The sequence below is a fragment of the Pogona vitticeps genome, chromosome 1, assembly GCF_051106095.1.
Source record: "Pogona vitticeps strain Pit_001003342236 chromosome 1, PviZW2.1, whole genome shotgun sequence".
NCBI classification, from domain to species: Eukaryota; Metazoa; Chordata; class Lepidosauria; order Squamata; family Agamidae; genus Pogona; species Pogona vitticeps.
The window spans coordinates 208,905,667-208,931,579 of record NC_135783.1 but is presented as its reverse complement, the minus strand read 5'-3'; the positions used below and the strand labels follow the sequence as shown (position 1 = coordinate 208,931,579).

Below are 25,913 nucleotides of genomic sequence, written 5' to 3'. Positions count from 1 at the left end.
TCTTCCCTCTCCACAGCTTCCTTCTCCTCTCTCAATCTCCTCCGCCATTCCCTGACCTCTGATTCCCCCCAGTATGAGGGACGAGGAGGCAGACCTCTCCTCTGCCTGTAATCCGCCTCTTCCCGAGGCACTTGGACTTTTTCACACTTCCCTGTCCAGGGATCCTCTACCCATATTAACTCCCAACCCCCTGATATATCGTCTTTCCTCCCTTTTATATCGCCACTTCCCGCCTCTACCAATGGCCGGTCCCTTTCCTCCGTTCCCGCCTTTTCAGTCCTGGTTTGGGTGGATATAGATATCTTTTCCATCCCCTGTTCCAGGTCCTGGGTGTCTACTCCCTGCTGGGCTGTCACGGCGCAAGGGGCTGGTGGGTCTGTCTGCATCTCTTGTTCTCTCTTAGAGGAGGATGACACTCCAGCGAGGGCTTCAACCCCCTCGCCTCTCATCTCACATGGAACTACTCCATTTCTCTGCTTAGGTGTAAGTTAGATAGGGTAGATTAAAATTTATTATTTAATTATGCAAACAACAACTTGCCCCCCAAGCAAGCAGGGTACTTGATCTTCATGTTTATACTTACATAGAAGGAAATCTCTATCCATTTCTTCTTCTTTTAATAAAATACAAAAAAAAAAAAAAAAAACCAAAACCAAAATGAACAACTTTTACGCAACTGCCAGGATCTCTGACTTGAGTTTGGTACTGAAACCAATCCTAGCCTTGACTAAGACACTGAATTTTTAACCCCCACAAGGTTTCTCCTTTTCACCCTTAAAATTAATTTAATATTTTGTTGTTAGAATTATCTATTCTAAACCAGATCACCTGGTCATTGCAATGCTAGAACAGTTCCTTTGTATCTGTCCCCCAGTTACTTCCCAGAATTACTTCCTGCACTAGCCATATCATCTCTTTCCACAGTATTAATTTGTCTTTGTTTAGTTGCTTTTGCTTCACAATTTCTGCATGCATCCCTAAATACTTTGCATATGATTTAAAAGTATAAGACCTGGTGGTCTGTGTTTTCAACAGACCTGTTCATATTATTACAACAAATTTGTACTAGGGCACCTGTAAAAAACAACAACACTAAAACAAACAAATAAAAAAGCAACTCCGACAAACTAGAGCAGACTGGGAATTGCATCTGTGCTGTGTGTATATTGTGTGAGTGTATACCTATTGCAAACCCCACCAATGCCAGACAGGGAACATGAAGAAATCACTAAAACCCTCTGCAGCTAACAGCAGCCCCTGTGGCTGACAGCAAGGAACAAAGCATTAACAAAAGCAGAGGAGGGAAGAGATTGAGGGTCACAAATCGAATTGCAGCATACTGACGTGTGGGGAAGATACTTGAAACAAATCTAATTAGGACTATTTGACTTTTACAAGTGATTGACAACAGTACATGTAGAGCAAAAGGAGACTTTGAACCAACCTGCAAGAGACCCTAATCTGAACAATTTGGATGCTTAATGTAATTGCACTCTATGTGTGGTCAAAAAAACTAATGGATCAAGCAGAAAGCTACAATAAATATATAGCTCAAAAGCAAAGGAACTTCAGGCCACAGATCATAAGGGTGCATCACTTTGTCCTTAGTTTGAATGATGATGGGGTCAGGTTGGTCTGTGGTATGAGGTTCCTTGTTTCAACATTTTGCCTTAGATAGAAAAGTTTTATTCTCAAAAGTAGGAAACTGAGCCTTGTGTCACCATCCATTAGAACATGTAGTGACAGATTTTTAAAAAATAATTATTTAAAATAATATTACAAAAAGCAGGACTTCTGTACTGTACAGTATTATCTTTTTCAGAGAGACATGCTGCTGTCTGGCCTGTATGATGGGGATGGACAACTTTTGGCTGTGCAAATATCATGGCCTTCAGTTTCCAGAGATCCAGACCAGCATAGTCAATGAAAGGGCTTGTGGGAGTTGTAGTCAAAAATACATTGATGGCCCAAGCTTTTTCTACCCCTGTACTAAGGACTTAACAAATTTTTAAGGGTGCATCTCACTTCCTTCTCTGGAGACAAAACAAAACCAAACCAATGAAAAGCAGTTTTCAAAGAAGTACCCTGGCTAATCTGCTTCATCATATATAAATTTAAAAACAGTGGCACCTTAAGGAATAGCATGTTTGTTTCTGCTTGAGTGTTGCTGTTATGTGCTGTCATGTCATCTCTGACTTATAGTGACCTTATTAAAGAGTGTTCTCCAAAATATCCTGTCAACAGCTGGGTTCAACTCTTACAGACTTGAGTTTGTGGGTACTGTTAGGGAGTAAGCCCATCTCATATTTGGTCGTCTTCTTTTCCTGTTACCTCCTGCTTTCCCCTCTGGTAAATCCAGAGCACAGAGTGCTGTCCTCCGAAGATGCCGGCCAAAGAGACGGGCGAAACGGCAGGAAGAACAACATTCAGAACACGGCCAAAGAGCCCCAAAAAACCCCAACAACCATTAGATCCCGGCCGTGAAAACCTTTGCGAATAAAATAAATAAATGTTCACCTTTCTGGCAGTCCAGGGTAACCCCACAGCTCTCTTCCAGCACATTTTAAAAGAATCCGTTTCTCCCCTTAAAGTTGGGTCTTTCATGGGTTACAATTCACTTCCCCAGTCTCTGAACAAATGAAAGCACAGACTGAAATACATCTTAATGGTGAAGGCAGATGTGCATTGGTAAATGCAGGCAGATGGAGCTGCCTATATCAATAAATAATAAGCAGGTCTTTTGCAAATCTAATAGCTTTCAATTGGCCATTCAGGATCACACCAGCCTTAAACATACTGTACTGTATTTCACTTCAGCAGGGACAGTTTGCAACAATATATTGTTCCTAGGAAAATTCATTCCCATCTCAGCTACTGACACGGTTACACCTGAGGTCAGAGAAAACAGGGAAGCGGTGCGTGTGTTTGCAAATGATGGCATAGTTCCAACTACGCGCAATATAAGCAAGTTCTTTATTAGGAAAGTAAAAATACTTCCCTCTGCTGTCGATCAAAGGGGCCCATCTCTACGGATATGACCCTCACCTGTCTGTCATAGCGGCCCCAGGACCAATCACTTTCCCATCCTTGCTTTTTCCGCCTGAAACGCTCCGCCTCCTCCCTCCTCTCGCGGCCCTATCCTGAGCGAAGACGGCACCAACCAATAGTCGAAGTGGGAACGGGGCGGGCCGGGGGGAGGTGACGCGCTGGTGAAAGGGACTTCCGGTTCCTGCAGCATCGCGTCAAGAGGAAGAAGGAAGTTCCGAAGGCCGCGCCTGGAAGGGGAAAACAACTGGCCATTGCGGTCGATTGGAAGGCGAGCGGCGTTTGGGATCCGCGCGGCGGCTGCCTCCCCTCCCCCTCCCGTTCTGCGCCGGCCTTCTCCCGTTACGGCGCCATGACGTATCCGGGGTTCGGAGCGGTGAGTCAGAGGAGAGGGCGGCTGGAGCGAGCGAGCGAGCGAGCGGGAGGGAGGGAGGCCTGCGTTCCTCCATTTCCCCTTCGGCCTGGCGCTGCAGCCTCCTCACGGTCTCGGCAAGCCGGGCCCCAGGCCCACCCCCACCCCCACCCCACGCCCCCGACCTGCCTGGCGGCTCTTTCAGGCGGGGTGCGGCGAAGGGAGGCTCTCGGGCCAGGATGACGCACCCCGGGCCCTTTGTTGGGCGCCATTTCGTTGCGGGCCCGCTGGGTGTCTGCCGCTTTCCCTCTCATTTCCTGAGGAGTTCGGGTGGGTGGGAGGCCTTGGGGTGTGACGAAGAGAGAGAGCGCTCCTCACCGCAGGGGAAGGAAATGGGTGGCCTGCTTCCTTAGCAGGGCTAAACCGAAGAGGGATTGCTGCGATTTAAAAATTACAGGACTAAAAAAAAAACCCACGAGGATATAGGCCTGTATTATGTGTTTTTCATAACAGTGTAAGAGTCACGGGAAACGTTATCCTGTTTCATTTTGGGATGTTGAGCCATTATGAAAAGCACAAGAGCTGGGGTAGTGGATTTATGTATATATATATTAAATTGGCCCTCACTTATGTCTGTTTCATAAACATCCCTCCTAGTAAAGCTTAGACAATAACTTTTATTGTCAATGCACAATATGTGTGCAGTGAAATTGAATGAGCCTCCATTGGTACAACCACACAAAGCACAAAAACACAGAATACATTCAGACACAGAATAAATCTCCAGCCTTGTTAGAAGGTTTGTGCAACTGGCCAAATAAAGGTGTTTAAAAAAAGCTTTACTAGGGTCTGCTGACTATGGAAAAGGTAGTGCTCCACTCAGACTGTGGGGTAGCTGTGTATGGTTGTGCTATGCTGCCTAGAGTGGTTGCAAGACCAGATATCCAGGATATAAATGGAATAAATAAATAGAATAAATAAATAAAATAAATATGCAGGCAAAATATTCACCCACATCAATCCCAATAATAAGATGAATAAGGTATCCAGAGGTGCTCTTGTGACATCTGCATTTTAATAAGGATCCTGCCACTGTTTTGTTTCTATTAAAAGTTTATAACATATGAATATAACTCAGAAATTGGTAAGTTTATCTAATTGGAAATAAACTACTTCTGAATATGTGTAAGATTGCGCTGGTAATTGATTTGAAAGCAACAGGTAAAATAAAGGGTTTCAGATTGGTTGATAGCTATTCATCCAGTCAGTGTAAGAAATGCCTTTTAGCAAATAATAGTTGTATTTCAACCACTTCCTTGATGACTCCACATTTCTGAAGCAATGTTCTTAGACCATAATACTTTAGCTTCAGAGTTTAACAGAATAAATAAAAGTGACATCAGTTGTGTAAATATACAAAATTCAAATGGGAGTAGCTACAAAATTGGAAATTTGAAAACATCCAGGCTATTTTTTCATTAGCGATAAATAAAATACCATTGGTTGCCAGCCAGCATTTGGATGTGTATGTGTCTTGAAGTGTTCTCTCTGTTTTAACTTCAAGATGTTTTGAAGTCTCCTTTTTACCTTACTACTAAAAACAGTAACATGTGCTAAAACCTTCAAACTTCTCTTCCTTTTAGTGGAGCAGGATTCTGGTTGGCAGACCCTCAGCATTAGGACACTAATGATTATTTCATTTTACTGATAAATAGCTCTTGCATTCTTTATGAGTTGCCTTAGTACAGTGGCTTGGACCATCACAGCAAGTGCAGCTGATTTGGTTTGCATTCTCCCTGGTAGTGTATTTTCCTGTGCTGTTTGGAAACCTCTGATTGCTGTAGCCACTTTTTGACATTATGTTGATCTCATCCATATAGTGTTTAGGATATCATAAATGGAGCAAAATGGATATTCTCTTATACTGTATTGAAGTGTTACAGGAGCTATACCATGCTTTTGCTGGCATAACAAAACTTACTGCTATATCAAGAATATCATTTTCTGTAACTGCTCTTTCGATGAGCTGCTGCTTGTTGTATCTTTGCAAAACTATGATACCAATACAAGAATTTAAACATACCCACACTTGGTGTGTAAGACATAGTGAAGCAATGAAAATTTATTCGTCATTGACAATGCAGGTTTGTCTTAAACTGATAAATATAGTGAAACACATCTCTTTTCTTTACCAAAGTACGGAGCTTATCGTGGTCAGATACCAATGCAAATGGCAGTGGGCCAGTCTGTCCCTGGAGGAGTACCGAGCGTGGCCCATGGAGGATCTCCCGGATACTCTGTTTACTCTGGTGCCTATGCTGCAGCAGCTGCTGCTGATCCATTGTGGACATTCTTCAGTGCTATTGCTGGACAGGTATGTTGAACTTTGTAATTTTCTGGAAGAGTTCTCACGTTTTTGGGTTCAGTGTTGATAGGATAGTTTATCAAGAACTTGTTTGGCAACATGTAATATATCAACAGTAATACCTGTATCGTAGCCCTGTAATTAATGACTAGCCTGCTAGGCTTTTTTGTTGGCCTGCAGTGTCCCTTCCATAGCTGCATGGAAATGAAGGGTACTAGCTTGTTAGCAGACTAGTCTTTTTTTAAAAAAGTCTTCTGCAAACCAGGTTGATAGAGGACAGACAGGGCTTAGGGATGGATGCGTCTTTCTCCCCAGCTAGGATGGAAACCAAGCAGACTGGCCAGGAAGAAATGGAGGGATCCATCCTCCAGCCTTTTTACTTGTCTGCTTATACAGTATTTATGGTCACATACAGTTAACCAGTTGTTAAATACAGGGCTGCTGTATAAAGGTATCAGGGATTTGTTGCTAAAAATGTAGCAAACCAGTAGCAATTGTATATTGTTTTCTTCCAAGGGTGGGTGAGGATACTTGTGGCAGGATGGCTGGAAATTGGCTGAGCCACATGGTAATTAGCTTCCCACAGAGCAGGCACTGGCATGTGTGGATTTGGCTTATCATTTTAGGCATGTCTCTTGGGGAGTCTACAGTTTTAATACTGCTTTTTAAAAAGAAATAGTGGTACTATTTCTTCCCCATTTATTTCTGGTCTGCATGCAGACTTCAGATGGAATTATTCCTAGCTAGTGTTTTGGCTATAAAAATACAGATTTAAATGTTGTTTCTTTGCTCATTTTATATGTTGAGAAACACTCTGTAGGGTTTTAATGCGGGTGGAAGATGCTGCTCAAATTTGATAGAGTAACCCCTTGGCTGAAGTTGCTCTGGTTAATCATATTTACAGAGTTATATGTCAGATTAGAATGGGAAGGCTGTTAAGTGGAGTAAAGCTCATTTTTCAAGACTGCATGGGTTATTTAGAATAGTCTAGTTATAAGTGGATGAATGCATAACTGAGGAGCATGCAGAGTGACTGTTTAATCATATTTTTGAGTCTGCATTGGGTTTTTGGGTTGGAAGACGCAAGTACTTTTCACATAGCTAACTATTTCTAGAGTAGCACCAGAGATCTATGTAATCTAGACAAAAGGACTGGTTAAAAGGTTATAGTAAAGATTCACAAAAGGGCATATGCATGGCCCCACAGGTCATTGGTCTCTAGAGCGTTTTGGGACTTGTGATGCCAATATGCATTCTATCAAGAGTGTGGACCTGCAAAGGCAATGTTTAAGAAGAACTTCAGTTTCAGGTGAGTAACCATTGTTCAGATATTCCATCCCTTTCTCTGGCATTTCAATTTGTAGTTTTTACAAGCTAAGGTCTGAAGACACCCATTTGTTACATCCTACATGTTACTGTTTAGTAAACACAACTCTTCGAAGGCACAACTCTTAATCTTGGTTCGATGTCTTGTCCACCCTAGGAGTACCATTTTGGATTTTGGTATTGAGAGTTTAGGTAAGGTCCAAGGATACAGTTTTCTTTGCATTTAAGTTTGAATGGTTAAAAGGTAAAGGTTCCCCTTGAAAATTTTTGTCCAGTCATGTTCGACTCTAGGGGGTGGTGCTCATCCCCATTTCCAAGCCATAGAGCCAGCGTATGTCCGAAGACAATCTTCCGTGTTCACATGGCCAGTGCGACTTAGACACGGAACACTGTTACCTTCCCGCCAAGGTGGTCCCTATTTATCTACTCGCATTTGCATGCTTTCGAACTGCTAGGTTGGCGGGAGCTGGGACAAGCGACGGGCGCTCACTCCGTCACGTGGATTCAATCTTACAGCTGAAGTTCTACAGACCTTACAGCACAGAGGCTTCTGTGGTTTAACCTGCAGCACCACCATGCCCCTGAATGGTTAAAAGTATTGTATTTAATGTGTTAACTTTCATCAATAATATTGTTATTCATACCTGTTTCAGTAAAGGCAATGGTATCATTTGCATGTATGTGTCATATTTAAGGCACTTTGGCTCTGTATGGTGCTCCATTTTCAGAGCGGAGGAGCGAAACAGAGTGAAGGAAAGATGCTGTTGAGTATAATTACCTGTGATCTGAGTCAGGATTGCCCTTGCTCAGTAGGAACTGAGATGGACATGAACTTAGGCTCAGAGCTTCATGCTGGTTTATATGCACGGCACCACAGGGGCCGAGCATTCCCTTAAACCACCTCCCCAGCTAATGACCCACTCACCAGTTGGAGCATGCTTATACCCTCTTCTATTCAGACAGTCTTTGGCATGGGTTTGTCTGTCCTGCCTCCTTGAATGAGTGGGCAGTCAGCCAAGGAGGTGGACCACGGAAGTCTGTGCTCCTCCTGGAGACTGGTTGAGGAGCCAGAGAGGAGGAGGAGATGACTGTGGGCGGGCTGACAAGTGGGGGATCCAGCTGGGGAGGTGGGGGAAGGGAACTCGTGGCACCTGGTGTGCCATGTGTATGAACTGGCCTTAACCTCTGAACCAAGGTTCATGCCCATCTCTAGTAGCAACCCTTTTCTATGAAAGTTGACTCCTATTGAAATGAGCTCCTGCAGAAATATGGTGTTTCCCCAAAAATAGGACAGGGTCTTATATTAATTTTTACTCCAAAAAACACATTAGGGTTTATTTTCTGGGGATGTTTTATTTTACGGTCATGTCATCATCTGGTTGCTGCAAATGGTGGAGGGCAGGGTTTCACTTAACTGGGGCTTATTTTCAGGGAAACAGAGTAACTATTCAAACATAATATCTAATGGCCAGAATCTGCATGGATATTTATGACTCTGTAAGCACGTTGATGTAATTCAGAATGTTGAATAGCCAGTAATTAATAAATCTCATGTTGTACTTGTATGGCAATTCATGCAACTGGCACCCTGCTAGAAAATCAGTTGGGGTCTTGTTAGTTAGCAGATGCTTGCTGTTCCATGTTACAGTGGTACGATTGTACAAGCTTATATTCACCTGGTAAGCACACATTTAAATGTAACTGTGATAAATCTATTGATAGAGATCCAAACCATATTAAATTTGAATAACTGCTAGCAGCTCTATATTCAGATACCAACTTTGCTTAGTACCTTTTAGTCTGGATTTTAAAAGAGACTTTTTAAAAAAAGATCAGCATGTGTTGCATTTGATAATCAAAGAGAAGCATTATTGAGAGTGTCTTTGTTTACCTGAAGGGATATACTGGGAGGGCATACAAAATATGGAACCACTTCTGTGGGACCTTCTCGGCTCTTTTCTGTTTGAATGGTTGCATGAAGAACAAATAGATACTCAAGCCATTTGTTTTCCATCTAGGGCAGCAATGGTGAACCTATGGCGAACCTATGGCACATGTGCCACAGCTGGCACGCAGCACCCTCTTTGTGGGCATGTGAGCCATAAGTTGCTGGATCGCTACCCCTGGCAGCCAAACCTAAGGAGGAGGCTGCAGCCACGGTGCTAGTGCCCCAACAAGTGGCGGGCCAGGATCTGGAGCAGATGGCGCTGGCGGGCTGGCTGAGGTATAGGCAGTGGTGGGGTTTGGCATGACTGGAAGTGGATCCTCAGTGGGGTCTGGAGGTACCTCTGTGCCCAGGATTCCTGCTTCTGCCGCCACTGCTGCCATCATTTCCGCTTCGACCACCAACTGCTGGGTTGTGGTGTTTTTTTTTTTTTCCCCAGTTTGGGTACTCGGGCTCAAAAAGGTTCGCCATTGCTGATCTAGGGCAATGGATGAGACAGTGTTATGTAGTTGCCAGAGCTGTGCCACTTAATGGAGATGAGGATGAATAGCTTCTGAGCCTGCTTAGCCCAATCAAATACAGTATATATATGATGGAAAGCTGAGAGAAAAATAATAAATTAAATGATAATTGAATGAGATTGTGGCTGAAATCCTATAGTTCAGCATAGTAACAGTTAGAGCAGGCCTATTGAATCAGTGGGAATTTTATGAATAAACTGTTCTGTAAATTCCATTGAATTGACCTGTTGTAATTGTGATTCACTATGCTAACCAACAGGATTTCAGCTAGTACAGTGGTGCCTCGCATTATGAGCACTCCGTTTTACGACGAAAGCGCTTTACATTGAAGATTTTGCGATGGCAAAACGATGTTTCCTATGGGGGAATTTCGCTTTGCGATGATCGGTTCCCTGCTTTGGGAACTGATTCTTGCAAAGCGATGATTCTCGGCCAGCTGATTGGCGGTTTCAAAATGGCCGCCGGGTAAAAAACATGGCTCACCGCTCTTTTCTGGGACGGATTCCTTGCTGCACAGGCAGTGAAAATGGCCGCGCTGTGGAGGATCTTCGCTGGACAGTGAGTTTCAATCCCCTAGGAACGTATTAATCAGGTTTTAATGCATTTCTATGGGCTTTTTAATTTCGCATTACAATGTTTTCATTCTACAGCGATTTCACTGGAACGAATTAATGTCGTAATGCGAGGCACCACTGTATACTAAAGGATGATTTTGGAGATTGGTGCTTTGGAATAGAATGAGGACTCTGAAAACTACTATACAGTACTGTACACCCCTTTGTGTCCCTATATTGAAGACTATAGCAGTGTATTATGGGACATCACTAGTAGCTCATATGCAGTTGAACCTCAGGAGTGGCTGCTTATCCCCTCAAATTGTAAGGTTGTCATTGTTACTAAACCAGAAGACGTGTGAGGAAATGAAATTTTTTCATAATTGCAAAATGTCTTGTTCATATCTCTTCTGGTAAAGATGAAGAAATAAGATAGAAGCTACTGAATAATTGTTTCAAAGCATCACTGAAAAAGCAGATACTAAAAGGGCGGGTCCTTATGTGGCATCTTTTCTAGACTCAGTTCTAGAAAGGTGGCTATTGTGTAAATTAGCGTAAATAGAATAAAATTTCTTTAACAGTTCTGAGGCCATCTAGGAAAAGTGTTGTAAAGTATACTGAAATTACACTGAAATTTTGGGTGTATCCTAGAATTCAGATCCATAGCATACAGCTGAAGTAATTAAGATAGGATTTGATAAAGAGCAGCCAGAATTGGGGATGTGTGGGTCAAAGGTGACATTTGAGAAATCTAGGGAAGTTTCTGTAGAAATGTTTTGAAAAAAAGAAGTTATGTTCCATTAGAAGTAGAATTGTTCAGGTGATAGCAGTAACAGAAAAATGAAAAATAATTACCAGTGTGAGGGTAAATGAAATGAGAGAACCTTGTGTATATACAGTGGTGCCTCGCACAACGATGTTAATTGGTTAAAAAAAAACATTCTGTGAAAACATCGTTCTGTGAAACACCATTTCCCATAGAGATGCATTGAAAACCAGATAATCCGTTCCAATTGGAACGGATTGCCGTCCTTAAGCGAAAATCCCCATAGGAAACATCATTGTGTGAAACAATGTATCCACCATTCAAATGCATTGAGTAGGCTTCAAGGCATCTCAATGGGGGAGAAAAAAATTCACCAAAAATTAACGAAGACTCAGAACAAAGCCAGATTAAGTTTGCAAAGGTTTCACAAGCTGCACTAACGAGTCCAAACATTTAAAACAGTTTCTGAGTCTTCGTTAATTTTTGGTAAAAAAAATTCTGCCCCATTGAGATGCATACACCCCCCCAACCAAGAAGCAGCATGGCAGCAGTTAAAAATTTTTTAAAATCAGATTTGAACTTGGGCATCCAAATCCCAGAGGCAGGCATGGCCACAAGAGAACAGCAACCATTTCCTTGTGGAATTCCACACACACAAAGCATAACCCCCCCCCAACCAAGAAGCAGCATGCAGGAAAAAAAATTAAAATCAGGTTTGAACTTGGGCATCCAAATCCCAGAGGCAGGCATGGCCACAGGAGAACATCAACCATTTCCTTGCAGAATTCCACACACACAAAGCATAAACCCCCCCCCCCACCAAAAGCAGCATGGCAGCAGTTAAAATTTTTTTAAAATCAGATTTGAACTTGGGCATCCAAATCCCAGAGGCAGGCATGGCCACAAGAGAACAGCAACCATTTCCTTGCATAATTCCACACACACAAAGCATAACCCCCCCCAACCAATAAGCAGCATGCAGGAAAAAAAAATTAAAATCAAGTTTGAACTTGGGCATTCAAATCCCGCACAAATCCACAGAAACCCCCAGCTAAAAAACCCCCTGCAATTTCCCCAGTGAAAAAAAAACCCATAACCAAAGCCAGACAGACCCAAATTCCCCCTTGCAAAAATCATCAGAGTTTTGCAATACAGTATAGTACAGATACACTGTAAAACCCACCACCCACCTAGGAGAAGAAATGCAAGCTTACCTTTGAAAGTTCTCCAGCACAGAAAGCACCCACAAGACAGAGCAAAGAGGCAAAGCCAACCTTTGAACTGCATGTGGGAAAGTAAACCCAGGATGCATGGGGAAGGTTTTTTATCCCTTCCCTGCACAGGCGCAATGCATCCTGGGTACAGGCAGTTAGAAGAACAAATTAGCATTGCCAAACAGCCACCTTTCCCGCTCTTTTTTGAAAACATCTTTAAGTGAAACAGGGGACCCAAAATGCAATCGTTCTGTGAAGCATAGTCCCAAAATCGTTGTGCGAAAATTCCCCATAGGAAACATCGTTGTGTGAGGCAGCAAATTTTTCAGAAAAAGCCATCGTTGTGTGAGGCACTAGTTGTGCGAGGCACCACTGTATATAGGAGCTTTGTGTGTGCATTGCAGTTTTCACTGCATGGGGAACTCATGTTTTGAGCAATCTGTCCAAAATTGACTGTAGATAGTGGTTTAAAAAAACAGTATGAGGGTTTTTCTGTGTGTTCCACTTCAGTTTTGAGTGTAGTTCCTTTCTGCAAATAAGAAAATTTTGAAGCACTACTGCCTTTGGATTAAACATAGGTTCAGATCAGTGGTTCCCAAATTCTGTATCTTCCGAAAATCCTTTCTGTTTAGAAGTGTCTGCTGAAGGATTCATTGCCTCTGTGTGAAGCAAAGGATTTTGGACCATGTTCTAGAGCAGCCATTCTCAACTGAGGCCATATGGCCCCCTGGGGGCCCCTGGCGCATTTGAAGCAGCCGCAGACTGGAAACAATTCATCAGACACCATCTTCTAAGGTTTGTTATGTGACTTTTACAGTCCTGATTCAGCCTATATTTCATATTATGTTTATGGCCATGCCCCAAAAAAGTTGAGAATGGCTGGTCTAGAGCGCACACTCTGGGTACTGTTTGGTTCTGCATAAATCGAGGCTGTAATCCTAAAATTAAAATGTTCGGATTGCAAGTTATGGATATAATAGTTCTTTTTACTAAGCTGATGTCCTTTTGGATAAACAACAGAGAAAAACATGCCTAATAGAAGTTGGAGATCTATCAACAGGCAACCTCAGAAGTACAAAAAGTGCCAAACATTAAAATAATATAGAAGCTAGATTAGATCCTCCTCCTCTCTGTGCTAATTTCAGCAACTGAAGTTATTCCAAAACCTTTGGCTAACAATTTAAAACAATTGCCATTAACTAATATTTTGCATCAGAAACCAGTGCCTATTAACTTTATTTCACCTACAGAGTTTTAGGACTTGAGTCTTAATTTCTCAGCTTAACCCCTTGGTCAAACCCTTGTGCACCAGCAGTGCTAAGAAGTAACAATAACAGTGTGCCATTAAGTTGATTCCAACTTATGGCCACCTTTTCCAGGTTTTTTTCATTATAGCATACTGAGCAGTGGTTTACAGTTCCTTTTTCTGAGGTGCTCTGGGACCTCTCAGCTTGCCTAAGGCTACACTGACTGGCTGAAGCCCAGTGGTAATTGAGCTGTGGACCTTTGCCAGCACAGCTAGGGACCAAATTTACTGAGCTACATAGCCAGCTGGGAAGTTTCTCACTAGGACTGATTTTGCTGAAGATTCAAGCTCCAAGCAGTGTATGTGTTCTGTACAATATTATTTTGAAAACCACCTCTGTAGAGGAACTGTATATATGCGAAGGTGTGGCAAAGGGGTTTTCTAATGTATACTCTTATTTTCTGTAAGCAGGATCTCAATTGTTCGCTTGCATATTTTTCTCAACAAGTGTAATTTTTAGTAAATTTAGTTTATTGTAGGATAAATAAATGTTCACTGAGAATATTTACAGTCAAATAAGCACTGTTTGTCTTCTGCCATTTAGCATGACCAATAGGGCCATGGACGGTGGTGTCTTGACACATAAAAGAACTGATCAGGTAGAGATTTGTATAACCTGGATATTGGTTTTTGAGAGGAGGGTGAAAGTAGGATAGTGTTGCATCATGTTCAATGTATTTATCAACATTTCAGTTATTCTTCTCTTTATTTTCTGAGTTTATATAGCAAACATTCTTTGTCTCTTTGTTTGAGTGATGTAAGTACCTTTACACAGTCGTGTAGTTAGTTGTTAAACACTTCGCTTTTAATATGTGGCTATGTAGATCCAGAGCCTTTTAGAGATGTTTGATAGATCTGTACATATTCTGCCTTTTAAGCATAACTCACATCCATATTAATTCTTCTGACAACTGATCGTTATGATGCCAGCTTCATTGATTGAATCATTCAGGTTGTGATAACTGAGACAGTTACTGCCTGTGGGAAGTGTTTTCTATGAAGCCTAATGTGTTTGTAATTTCAGATTAATGGAATTTGCATGAAATGAAGAATCAAAGAAAGAAAATATTAAGTTTATGCCCGATGTATGCACATGTATTGGAGAAGCTAACAAACGATTAATTTTTTTATTGCTGTAAGACCAACATGAGGGTTTAGTTGCCTTCATGTGAGTCGTCTTGTACTGAAAGATAATTTTTTGTGACATCCTAGCTCAATAATGCATTGATGTGCCATGGTACTTGAAGTGCTGTGCTTCATACCATTATGAAAGTCTTCCTCCAGGTGTTATGTTCTCGTTGATCAGACAGGGAGCTAAGCCACATGAGTGTCGAACTTTAGGACTGCTTCAAAAGCCAGCTTAGTTTTTCATTATGTCCAACTATTCATTTTTGTTGCAGGAAGAAGGATATGTCTTTATTCTACATCACACATGGGTATATGCAGAACTTAGATTACTGTTAAGTTTTGGATCTTTTTTGTATGCAGCTGGATTTGCATTAATTTCAGAAATTAGAATGAATGCATAGGATGTGCCTGGAGTTGAGTTGGAAATGGGAAAAGTCCTTCATATTGTTTTTTTTAAATGGCCAATTGCCTGTCTTAAGCTGCATGTGAGGTGCTTTTGAACAAAATCAGCAAAGGTTGTGGGAAAACCTCAAGTCACTTCATAGGAAAAATTATGCTATTATAAGATGTCTTTGCAGCCTTATAAATGAGAAATTGATGCTTAATATTTTTTTTAATTTAGAAGGGATGTTAGCTATACTTCAATATACTAGAATGTAATTAGTGCTTGTGTGAATTCTAATGCTGTAAATTTGGGTAGATGATTGACTGCATTGAATTTACATGGATTTGATTTTGATACCAGATAGCTAGTGTCCTTGAAACACAAATTTGTATGCATTCATTTTACAGGATGGTGAAGTGGATGCAGAAGAACTACAGAGATGTCTAACACAGTCTGGAATCAGTGGAACATATTCTCGTAAGGCTTTGTTGCTATCAGATACAATACATCTAATCTGCAAGTAGTCATATTAGCACCAGCATTGTTGTCATCATTTTAATGATGCTGTCTCCTTGATACATACCCTGATAGTAGTAGACCTGTATTACACTTCTCCTATTTTTGATTATCTTAAAATGCAGAAATACTTCTGTTTAGAATTTGGTAGAGGAGAACTTTGATTAAAGTGATGCTTTTGCATGTGTTTTTGTAGCATGTGTAATTAAAACTATAACAAATTATGGTGTCTTCTACTTTTATTGTCAATATAAATCACCATATGCATTTCCATAGCAAAGCAACACAGAACAATTATGTGTCACTTTAATGGTAGTTCTAAAGGCCAATATGCAGGCATTCCTCTGATCCCCTTCAAATGTTTATTGTTAGGAGAGCTTATTGCATGTTTGAGAACTAGTTTGGACTAGCAGAACTACCGTGTATTCTTATTCATGCATCTACAAACTTAGGATAAACAACAGAACATATTTTTCAGAATACCAAGGATTATTCACTAATTCTGTATCTCAAGAGGAAATGATTTCATGGTTGAATTTTTCAAGCTACTAATTTAATTTCACATTGTATTATAATATTTTACATTTTATGCTTTAGATACTACTATAAACTTTTGAATAATAGCCATTTGATGACATACATTTTCTGTTGTGTTTCATTCTCATGTAAGTTCTTATAGACTAGAGATTTTATAAAACTGAACTCTATAAAAGGGAAATAATGTTCATGTCAGTTTGATGTTGTGACTCTCATCCTTGACAAATCACCCTTTATTTTGCTAGCTGTTACATCTGCTCACATTTATACAGATTAACAATTTCATTATGCTGCTGATTATTGTGCCTTGAACAATAGTTAATAAGCTGAGGTTGATATTATTGACCTCACCTTGATTCATCCTTCCCTTATAATTTCAGCATTCAGCTTGGAGACCTGCAGAATTATGATATCAATGTTGGATGTATCCTTTAAAAAGTCTAGATGGAGCTATAGATTTACTTTTGCATGAAACTAGCTAGGGCATATTTGATATATAACAAAACAGAGTTTCAGGGGTTAGGAATTCAGGGCCTTTTTTTATACATTGCCAAGGAGGGAAAAAGGTGGGGAACTAGAACAACCGAACTGTACTGGACATGGCAGTCTAAGAAAGCAACTGTTCATAGAGCTGCAGCCTTATTATGGGATACATTTACCAAAGTTGGTGGGATTCATTTTTGAGTAAACATTTCACATGTGACTTTTGTCAGATTGTGCTCAAGACTAGGAATATGTGCTCTCTGAGTTGTCCCATAAAACTATAGCAGATCAGTATCTGGTAGTATTTTTTACACTATGAATCTAGCTAGCTTTTAATTCATGAGTAGTAAATAACTAAAAGGTGACCCAGTGCTTTTTTTTGGTAACAGTTCCCTCTCCCAGGATGTGAATGACTTGAGATGAGCAAAAGAAGGCAGCCAATCCTAAAATAAAACAGCTAACTAAACTCTATGGCCCAGTTTTAAATCTGGAAGCAAATACATTCCAGGTGCTCTGTATTGGTTGGAATCCTGTTCTGCAACTTTTGTGCAACAGAAGTGACAGCATCAGCAAATCACACAACTTTGTTGCATTGTGTACCAGTCCCAAGTACCCTGAAACTGCCAAAGTTTCAAGCTGCTAATGGCATTATTCTCATTGCTTAGGAGGAAATATTCAACAGGATTTCAGCCATTAAATCACATGATTTGGTTTTCAATTCTGGATGTTGTGTCCTCTGACAACAGCATCTTTTTGGGATCTCTGGCAAGTGTTGTCATCATATCTCATAAAATCATTCAACAGAATGCATGCAAAACATGCTATTTATTGAGTGGCCTCATCTCAAATTAGAAAGCAACCTGAGTTTGGATTATAGATTAGATGTGATTTAAATCAAATTGATTTAAATCCCAGTTTAAATGAAAAAAAGCTTTGAGAATACATTGATTTTTTAATACTTAAAAAAATTTAAATTGATTTTTAAATTTTAAATTCTGATTTAAAGTAACTTGATTTTTAAAAAATCATTGATTTTGATCCATCCTGATTGGGAAACAGTGCTAGGGTTATAGAAAAGAATATGGAAACTGTAGTCTTAAGAAAATAACTAACATGAAACATAGTTAATCTTTAGGCACTTCAGTCTACTAGGAAGAGATTATAAAGACCGAATTAAATTACCAGTTTTAGAGATTAATTTGGAATGCCAACTAAGCTGAAAGAAAACTCAGTTTGATGCCACTCAAGTTGGTAATTTTTGATGTTATGCTGGGATACTGGAATATCTCATTGCTTTCCATTCTGCAACCTGATGTAAATCTCTTTTAGTTATTATTTTGTAGTAATTGATGGAATGAAATGTAAACACCATCTTTAGTAAGCTCTTGAATTGGAAGTGGAATGTGGCTATTGGGAATAAAAATGTATAACTACAGTATTACCTAATTTCCTGTGAGGCCGTATGTGCCTTAACTATATAATATTAGAGAGAGAACACTGGGAAAATGGGATACAATGAATTTAAGGAACTGTGGGCCGCTCTCAATGCTTGGAAGCAGAATTTCATGATGATTGATCAAGACCGAAGTGGAACTGTGGAACTTCATGAATTGACTCAAGTCATTGTCGCTATGGGTAAGACATCCTCACAAGTCTAATACAAATATTTGGCTCAAATATTTGCTATAGTAATATTCCTTGTTCTCCAGTAACAGGAGGCTAGATCAAGTGTTGTATTCACAGAACGAAAATGCCTGTAAGCATAGTTGCACAGAATTTCAAGTAGCACTGTGAACATGTGATCTACTTTGTGTAGCTGTTTACCCAGCAAACTACTGCCACTTTAGTGCAGACTCTTCACATGTATATTCTTTAGTCCAGTGGACCTTGTACTAGGGCAGTGATCGGACTGGATGGAGGCTTTGAGTTTCTTGTGGTTTTTAAACACTGAAATAAATTGCATTCAGGTTGGAGTTCTACTTGTTTTGTTTTTGCTTTATATAAAAACAGTATTGTTACAATTTGACACTTTTGGTGTTGGGTTAATAATAATTATAATTATAAACTAGTTCTGTGTATGGAAAGACAAGTGCAGAAAACCCTGGGTTAAGTACTATAACACATGAATAAAGAATATCTGACATTTGAAGGATTGTGTTATACAGAATAAAAGCTGCTTCTCATTCACAACTACTGTAAATGCATAGCTCCCATGGCAAGCAGAGGAAAAACACCATCAGCCTTCTGTTTAGGTGCAATAAAGGCTTATTAATATCTAGGAAGGAATATTCAGCAGCAGACACCGGTCTGGAAACTGCTCCTTCAAAACTAAAATGGGTGATCTAATTGCACACTAACAAGGTGCATAATTCTCTTCTGAGTTGCCCACTGTTTTTCTCCTGCAAACAGTTTCTAATAGATGGGGCTTAAAACACAAAAGTACACATTGAAAGTTAAATTGTTTGAGGAGGAAGTATTCCTGGCCCACCACCTGCTTCTCTGCTTATAATTCACCCCTTCCAGCTGCTTGGATCCCCATATTCCCAGATGCAGATATGCTTTTGAATGAGTGTCTCCGTCCTGAGCATAATCAATCCAAGTGGCCTTGTTGCATTTAGGCAAGGTAGACCATGGATACTGTACAAAGTACCTTGGCATTTTATGACTACTGAAGGTAGCAGTACTCTATGTAGAAGGTAATGCTGATCCCCCCCTCACTTGACAGCTGCCTTCTGCAGTTTGTTTATGAGTGTTGAATTTGAGTTTATCTTTGAATAGACTGTGGCTGCCAGAAACTGCATGTGTTAAAATTACAATATTGAAAGGTTCTTCTAAAACATCTACTCCTCTGATAAGCTTGTAAACATACTCTCCCCCCCTTCTGCCTCATCGTAGGTTATAGGCTAAGCCCACAGACATTAATTGCTATTGTGAAACGTTACAGCAAGAATGGGAAAATATTTTTTGATGACTACGTGGCTTGCTGTGTGAAGCTTCGAGCTTTGACAGGTAAGATATGTTGTTTGCCACTTATCAAAATAGTTCAATACTTGGTACCAGTACCGCATTGTTATAACAAAGTGAAAACTGTCAAATTCAGGTGCCATCACATTTCATGGATTTAGACATACAGCTGTCTTGTGTGAGTGGAAAAAGCTCTTTGCTTGATCAAGGCATTACCACCAAATTTTCCTGTTATTTTTTGACCCTCCATCCTGCCACAACATCAGTGCCCCATCCTTTGTTGCTCAGGGATGTTTAGATTCTGTGCAAAGAACTGAAGGAGGACCCAGGAAATCCACATCATGCAAGTGGAATTCTGCTTGATCCTCTCTGGATCCATCCAAAAACCCCATGCAATATTGCTTGAACATTCTCAACTTAAAATTTGGATCAGTTTGAAGTATGTTTTGGCTAAAATCCTGTTCCATAACTTATGCTTCTGGAATTGTGATGGTATCATCTATAGGGGGGAATTTAATAATTAAAGCCTTACTCCTCTCCCATGGTTCATCCAACTCATAAGTAATTTATTTCATTTCAGTTGTACCTTGCTAAACGATGAATCCGCATGATGATGACTTTTTGCAATCGCTATAGCGATTCTCAAAACAGTCATTCCTATGGGCGATTTTCACTTAACGACAATTAGGTCTGTGTTTCGCGAACCGTTTGTTCGCAAGACAATGATTTTTTTCAGCTTCGCAAAATGGCTGCCCTGTGTTTTCTGGACCCATGCTTTGCAGGGCAGCCATTTTTACAGCTGATCAGCGCTTGCAGAATGGCTTCCCTATGGGCGATCTTCGCTGGACGACGAGGTATTTTCCCCATTGGAACACATTAAACCGGGTTTCAATGCATTCCAATGGGGAAAGGGTTTTCGCATGACGATGATTTCGCTAAACAGCTATTTTCCCAGGACGGATTATTATCGTCATGCGAGGCACTACTGTATATGGAAGCCATGGAGTGGAAGGAGAATACAGTGGTGCCTCGCTTAGCGAGCGCACCGTATAACGACAAATTCGTATAGCGATCCCCTTTTTCGGGATCGCTGTACGGAGCACCCAATTGCCGCACCTCGCTTTGCGACGATTGGGGCGTCCGGCAGCCATTTTGGAGCCGCCGATCAGCTGATCGGCGGCTCCAAAATGGGCGCGGGAGGACCCGAAATGGCCCCGCGCTGTGTTTTCGCACCCTCGGCAAGCGAGGGGAGGGCGCGAAAACGCGGCGCGGGGCCATTTCGGGTCCGTTTTGAAGCCGCAAAACAGCTGTTTTGCGGCTTCAAAACGGCCGCGGACGACCCGAAATGGCCCCGCGCCGCGTTTTCGCGCCCTCCCCTCGCTTGCCAAGGGCGCGAAAACGCCGCGCGGGGCCATTTCGGGTCCGTTTTGAAGCCGCAAAACAGCTGTTTTGCGGCTTCAAAACGACCCGAAACGGCCCCCCGCGGCGTTTTCGCGCCCTCGGCAAGCGAGGGGAGGGCGCGAAAATGGCTGCCCGGGGCCAGGAAACTTCTCTAAGTGGGAAGTTTAGGGCCGATTTGGAACGCATTAAATGAAGTTTAATGCGTTCCAATGGCTTTTTACTTCCCGCTTAGCGAAGATTTCATATAGCGAAGGTTAATCCGGAACGGATTAACCTCGCTATACGGGGCACCACTGTATCTTGAATTAGCAGCTTTCACGCAATGAAGTGCATTATTTGTGCGTCAAACAGGCCACACAACAGAAGAAAATTTTTTACTGAGTATCTCCCCCTGCAGGTAAGCCATCACTCTCCTGCAGGTATAATTTAAACTATAGGATTTTGGTCACTGAGAAGATTGAAAACAATGACTTTAAAAGTACTTAGTTCCTACACTTAACATTAGGCAAATGCGGCAAAATATTTTAAATGCCATTAATTTTGTTTGAGAAATATTGTGTCCAATACAATTCAGTTGAGTTGAACAGGGCTTTACTTTGCTGTAGTTGGCTGTGTAGCTCAGTGGGTTCATGCAGGGGTTGGGAATACCATCCCCTCCTGTACTTCCTGGGAGAAGAGCGAGCCTGTATTCTGTTGGCTGAATTTTGTTATCCCAGGGCTCCACCAGAAGAAAGGACTGGCATACCACTTGTGCATACTGATGAGGATAATCCTAAATTTGAATTGACCTGACAACAGAACTTTAAATTTTTATTTTTTTACTTAGTTGTGTATTCGTTCAAGGTGTTACCAGTGAGGCTTAAGTTTATATGCATAAGCTCAGGATTGTTTCTCAAAATGTTCATGGTATCAATTTATCACCATTTTATTTTTCAAGACTTCTTCAGAAGAAGAGACAGCATGCAACAGGGCGTTGTGAATCTTGTCTATGATGATGTAAGTAATAAAACTGCAAATTTGTTACTCAGACTTTGTTAGAAACTATACTGTGGAGGTGCTAGTTTTAAACTGTTTTTTGTAATCTTTCTCTTGTCTGTTAAAATTATGTTGACTATTTCAGTCTCTTTCACAGTTGCATAGGACCCTATTCACTAAGCAAGTTTTCCTTGTCCTCAGATTATTTTTCCCCCCAGAAGCCTAGTACTATTCTAGTTCCAGGATAGTAAATCTATAAAACCTTTCATATGAATTTTAATAATATATCAGGTATGGCAATTGAAAATCCACAAAAATAAGTAATTATTTTTTAAATGGCACAGTATGTGCCATATTTATTTTACCTCAAGTCAGAAAAGTTTTGTTTAATTTTTTATTATTATTAATAAGCTACAATCCTCTAGTCACATAACAAAAAAGAAAAAAGTAATAATTACCTATACAGTTACACTTCCAATAATTTTCTTACCTGTAGTATGCTAATAATATTTGAGCATTTATAGATGTTCTACGTCTAACCCTACAGTTACTCAAACTATAGAGTTTAATACGATAGGTCAGTTTTTCTATCAGAGTCAGTCTCCATATTCTATTTTGAAATCTTTGCAAGAACAAGTCCTAAGCATCCTTCCAGTGTTGGTCAGTTTCATTGCAGGCTCCTCCAAATATAATTGCAATTAGTACTTGATTCACAATGTTTTTATTCCCGCCCGTAAATAACGAAAAAAGTAGCAAAGTTGCATTTGAGAGTATTTTTTTCTTTTGTTATACTTTCTAACCACTTTACCTCAGACCAGAAAATTTTAACTCTTGGGTATGTTAACCACATATGTTCCAAAGTTCCTTTATTTCTGCACTTCCTCCACCACATGTCTGATATTCCTTCATTTATTTTATTTAATTTTACAGGGTGTAAGTGCCATCTGTGCACTACTTTTAACACTATTACTTTAGCTTGAAATGAAAGTGATTTGTAAGGTTGAGAGGTCCATTTTCTTTTCCATGTGTTTTCTAATATTTCAGTTTTTAAGTTTGTTTCCCAAACTCTTGGATCCCATATTGTCCCAAATGTTTTATCTATAATACATTTATATGTTGCTGAAATTAACCCTGTTTTTCTTTTATTCCCTATCTCTATACAATATTTCTCTATTTCTGTTAATAGTTTATTTGAGCCTGGTGTTTTATGCATTTGAATTGCCAAATTTCTGATTTGGGCTATCTGATGCCAATTAGTTGCTATATACCTAGTTTTCTCCTGGAGCTGTCTGATTCTAATAGGTTTTCCTTGTGTAAACAAGTCTCTTATTCTATACGTTCCTCTTTTCATTGTTTAAATTGTGCATACAGCATTTATCTTGAATTTTAAGTTTAGGGTGTTCTAATATATGACATAATGGAGATATAGGGGGAGCGAAGATTATCATATATTTCCTCCATATCCGGAGTAATTATTTAGTAAAAGGATTCCGTATTTGTTTTTTCATTTGTCAAGATTGTTTATATAAATATACAATGGTGCCTCGCTTAGCAATGTTAATCGGTGCAGCAAAAATCGCTGCTAACTGAAAACATCGCGAAGCGATTTTAAAAAGCCCATAGGAATGCATTGAAACCCCTTCAATGCATTCCTATGGGCTTAAAACTTACCTTTAAACGAAAATCCTCCATACGGCGGCCATTTTCGCTGCCCGGTATGCGAGGAATCCGTCCCTAAACACAGCGGGCGGCCATGTTTTTTACCCGGTGGCCATTTTGGAACCGCTGATCAGCTGTAGGAAAAAGATCGCTATGCGATAATCGGTAAGCAAAACAGCTTACCGATCATCGCAAAGCGATTTTTTCCTATTTAAAACGTCGCAATGCAATCACTTTTTCGATCGCAAAATCTTAATCACTAAGCGGTTTCGTCGTTAAACGGGGTGCTCATTAAGCGAGGCACCACTGTATATACAATGACTTTCCTTCTTCTTCTTTCTTCATTCTTGCCCATTCAGGAGTCTTGCAGTCTTGTATAAGTATGATTACGTGAGCCATTTGTAAAGCTTCATAATACAGTGGTGCCTCGCTTAGCGATTGCTTCGTTTAATGATAAAATCGCTTACCGATGACTTTTTCGGAGCGATCTTGCGCTCCGTTTAATGATGGTTCCTATGGGTGATTTTTGCATAGCGATGTTTGGGACCATGCTTCGCATAGCAGTGACAGTTTGGGTCCCCCTGTTTCGCTTAACGATGGTTTTGACAGCCTCATGTTGGCTGTTTTTTAAATGTTTAAAAATGTTTAAAAATGTTTAGAATGCTTGAAATCATAAGTGCACTTAATAAACCCTTTGTTAAACTAATTTGACTTTGTTCCAACTCTTTTTAAATTTGTTGTAATTTTTCCCCCCATTGAGATGCATTGAATAGGTTTCAGTGCATTTCAATTGGAGAACCGTGTTTCGCTTAGCGATGTTTCCTATGGCAATTTTCGCTTAAGGACAGCAATCCATTCCCATTGGAACGGATTATCCGTTTTTCAGTGCATTTCTATGGGAAACCGCGTTTCACTTAGCGATGAAATCGCTTAACAGCGATTTTTTGGGAACCAATTATCGTTAAGTGAGGCACCACTGTATTTTAGTAAATATGGTATTGCTAGCCCTCCGTTTCTACTTGGGCCATAATTAACTGTGTTTATAAATCTCAGGGATTTACTTTTCCCTGCAATAAATTATTTCAGTATGCTTTGCCATTGTTTTATCTTTTTCGTTTCCAATTGTAGAGGGATATTTTTAATTGAAGTTTTGGTAGGATATGAGCTTTTACTATTGCAGTTCTTCCCAATAATGTTAATTTAATCTATTCCATGCTTTTATTTTTTCCTTTATAGAACTAAATACTTTTTAATAGTTCCTATAGACTAGTTGCCTTATTGTTTTGACACATATTCTTCATAAAGTTGGAGACAACATGAGTTTTCTCTTAACACTGTTCTGAAGAAGGTATCACTCTAATAATTTGTAGTCTTTGTTCAGTGGCTAAACATGTGCTTTTATCTAGGCAGCAGTTGTTTCACACATAAGAAGATAAGGCCACTAACTTGCACAATTATTCTTCAGTGATTTATCTGAGCTGCTAAAACTAGTCATAAGAATGACCCTATTGGAGCATAATGGATTTTGTACAAATTGGCATATTAGCATATTAAATCAGGTTTCCATTTTCTAAACTGTAATGGCTGTATCCTTCCACTGTGTGTAGCTTTCAGCCTGCAATGTTACACATATTCTAGGAAAAGATTTTTAGGACCAGGTGATTTCTGACATTTTAATTGTTTGTATGTATGTAACATGTATTACTAAATATTAGAAGAAATGTTTAGGTGGTGAAAATTTCCTCCCCCTCCTCCTCCTCCTTTTGGTGGTATTGCTGTGGCTGATATAGACATGTGCCTCATACATGTCATAATGTTTGTGTAGGTTGAGCTATTCCTTGTTTTTTGTTGTTTCTCCCTTTTTATGCCTGCTTGGATCCAAAGTTGCTCTTTTCAGAATGAAAGGGCTTCTACCTGAAGAATTTTTGATTAAGTAGAGCAGTGGTTCCCAACCTTGGGTGCTCCAGATGTTCTTGGACCACAACTCCCAGAAACCCTGGCCAGCACAGCTGGTGGTGAAGGCTTCTGGGAATTGCAGTCCAAGTACACCTGGGTTATCCAAGGTTGGGAACTACTGCTGCAGAGGATACTGCTGATGGGGGTGGGGCAATTTTCATACAGTATGCTAAAACCTAAGTATTTAATTTACTTTGTATCACTGTCAAATCCTAAATTACATTATCTCCATGTGTTGTTCAGTTAATGTCTGTTTCTAAATGCTTATGGCTATATTAAGCTTACTTTCGTTTCTCAGTTCCTGCAGTGCACCATGGCTATCTGAGTGCCAATTTGGGAAGGAAACCCCCATGAATAATTTCAGTGACTTCAAGAAAACTAACTGAATGCTGTGAGAGGAAGGCTGCCATTGATTTTTCCACATTTCTGCCTGTTAATGCCTCATTGCTGTATAAATATCTTTGAGACTTTTAGTGTGTAGTTTGACAATAAACAAGTGTTCACATTTACAGTAA

General features: G+C 40.2%; 1 protein-coding gene across 2 annotated transcripts; it reads left to right on the top strand.

Annotated features, from left to right (window-relative positions):
- The first annotated feature begins 3,221 nt into the window (after positions 1 to 3,221).
- On the top strand, positions 3,222 to 25,913 carry GCA (grancalcin). Of its 2 annotated transcripts, none has more exons than XM_020812580.3 (8): positions 3,222 to 3,421; positions 5,595 to 5,771; positions 15,315 to 15,384; positions 16,341 to 16,384; positions 17,931 to 18,078; positions 19,339 to 19,452; positions 21,746 to 21,804; positions 25,697 to 25,913. In XM_020812580.3, exons 1-8 carry the CDS (start codon positions 3,398 to 3,400, stop codon positions 25,721 to 25,723), a joined length of 663 nt encoding a protein of 220 aa, XP_020668239.1. In that variant the 5' UTR covers positions 3,222 to 3,397; the 3' UTR covers positions 25,724 to 25,913. The 2 variants fall into 2 exon arrangements, with proteins under 2 accessions (XP_020668239.1, XP_072838337.1); XM_072982236.2 differs by lacking the exon at positions 3,222 to 3,421 and adding an exon at positions 6,970 to 7,071 and having other exon boundaries at positions 5,632 to 5,771.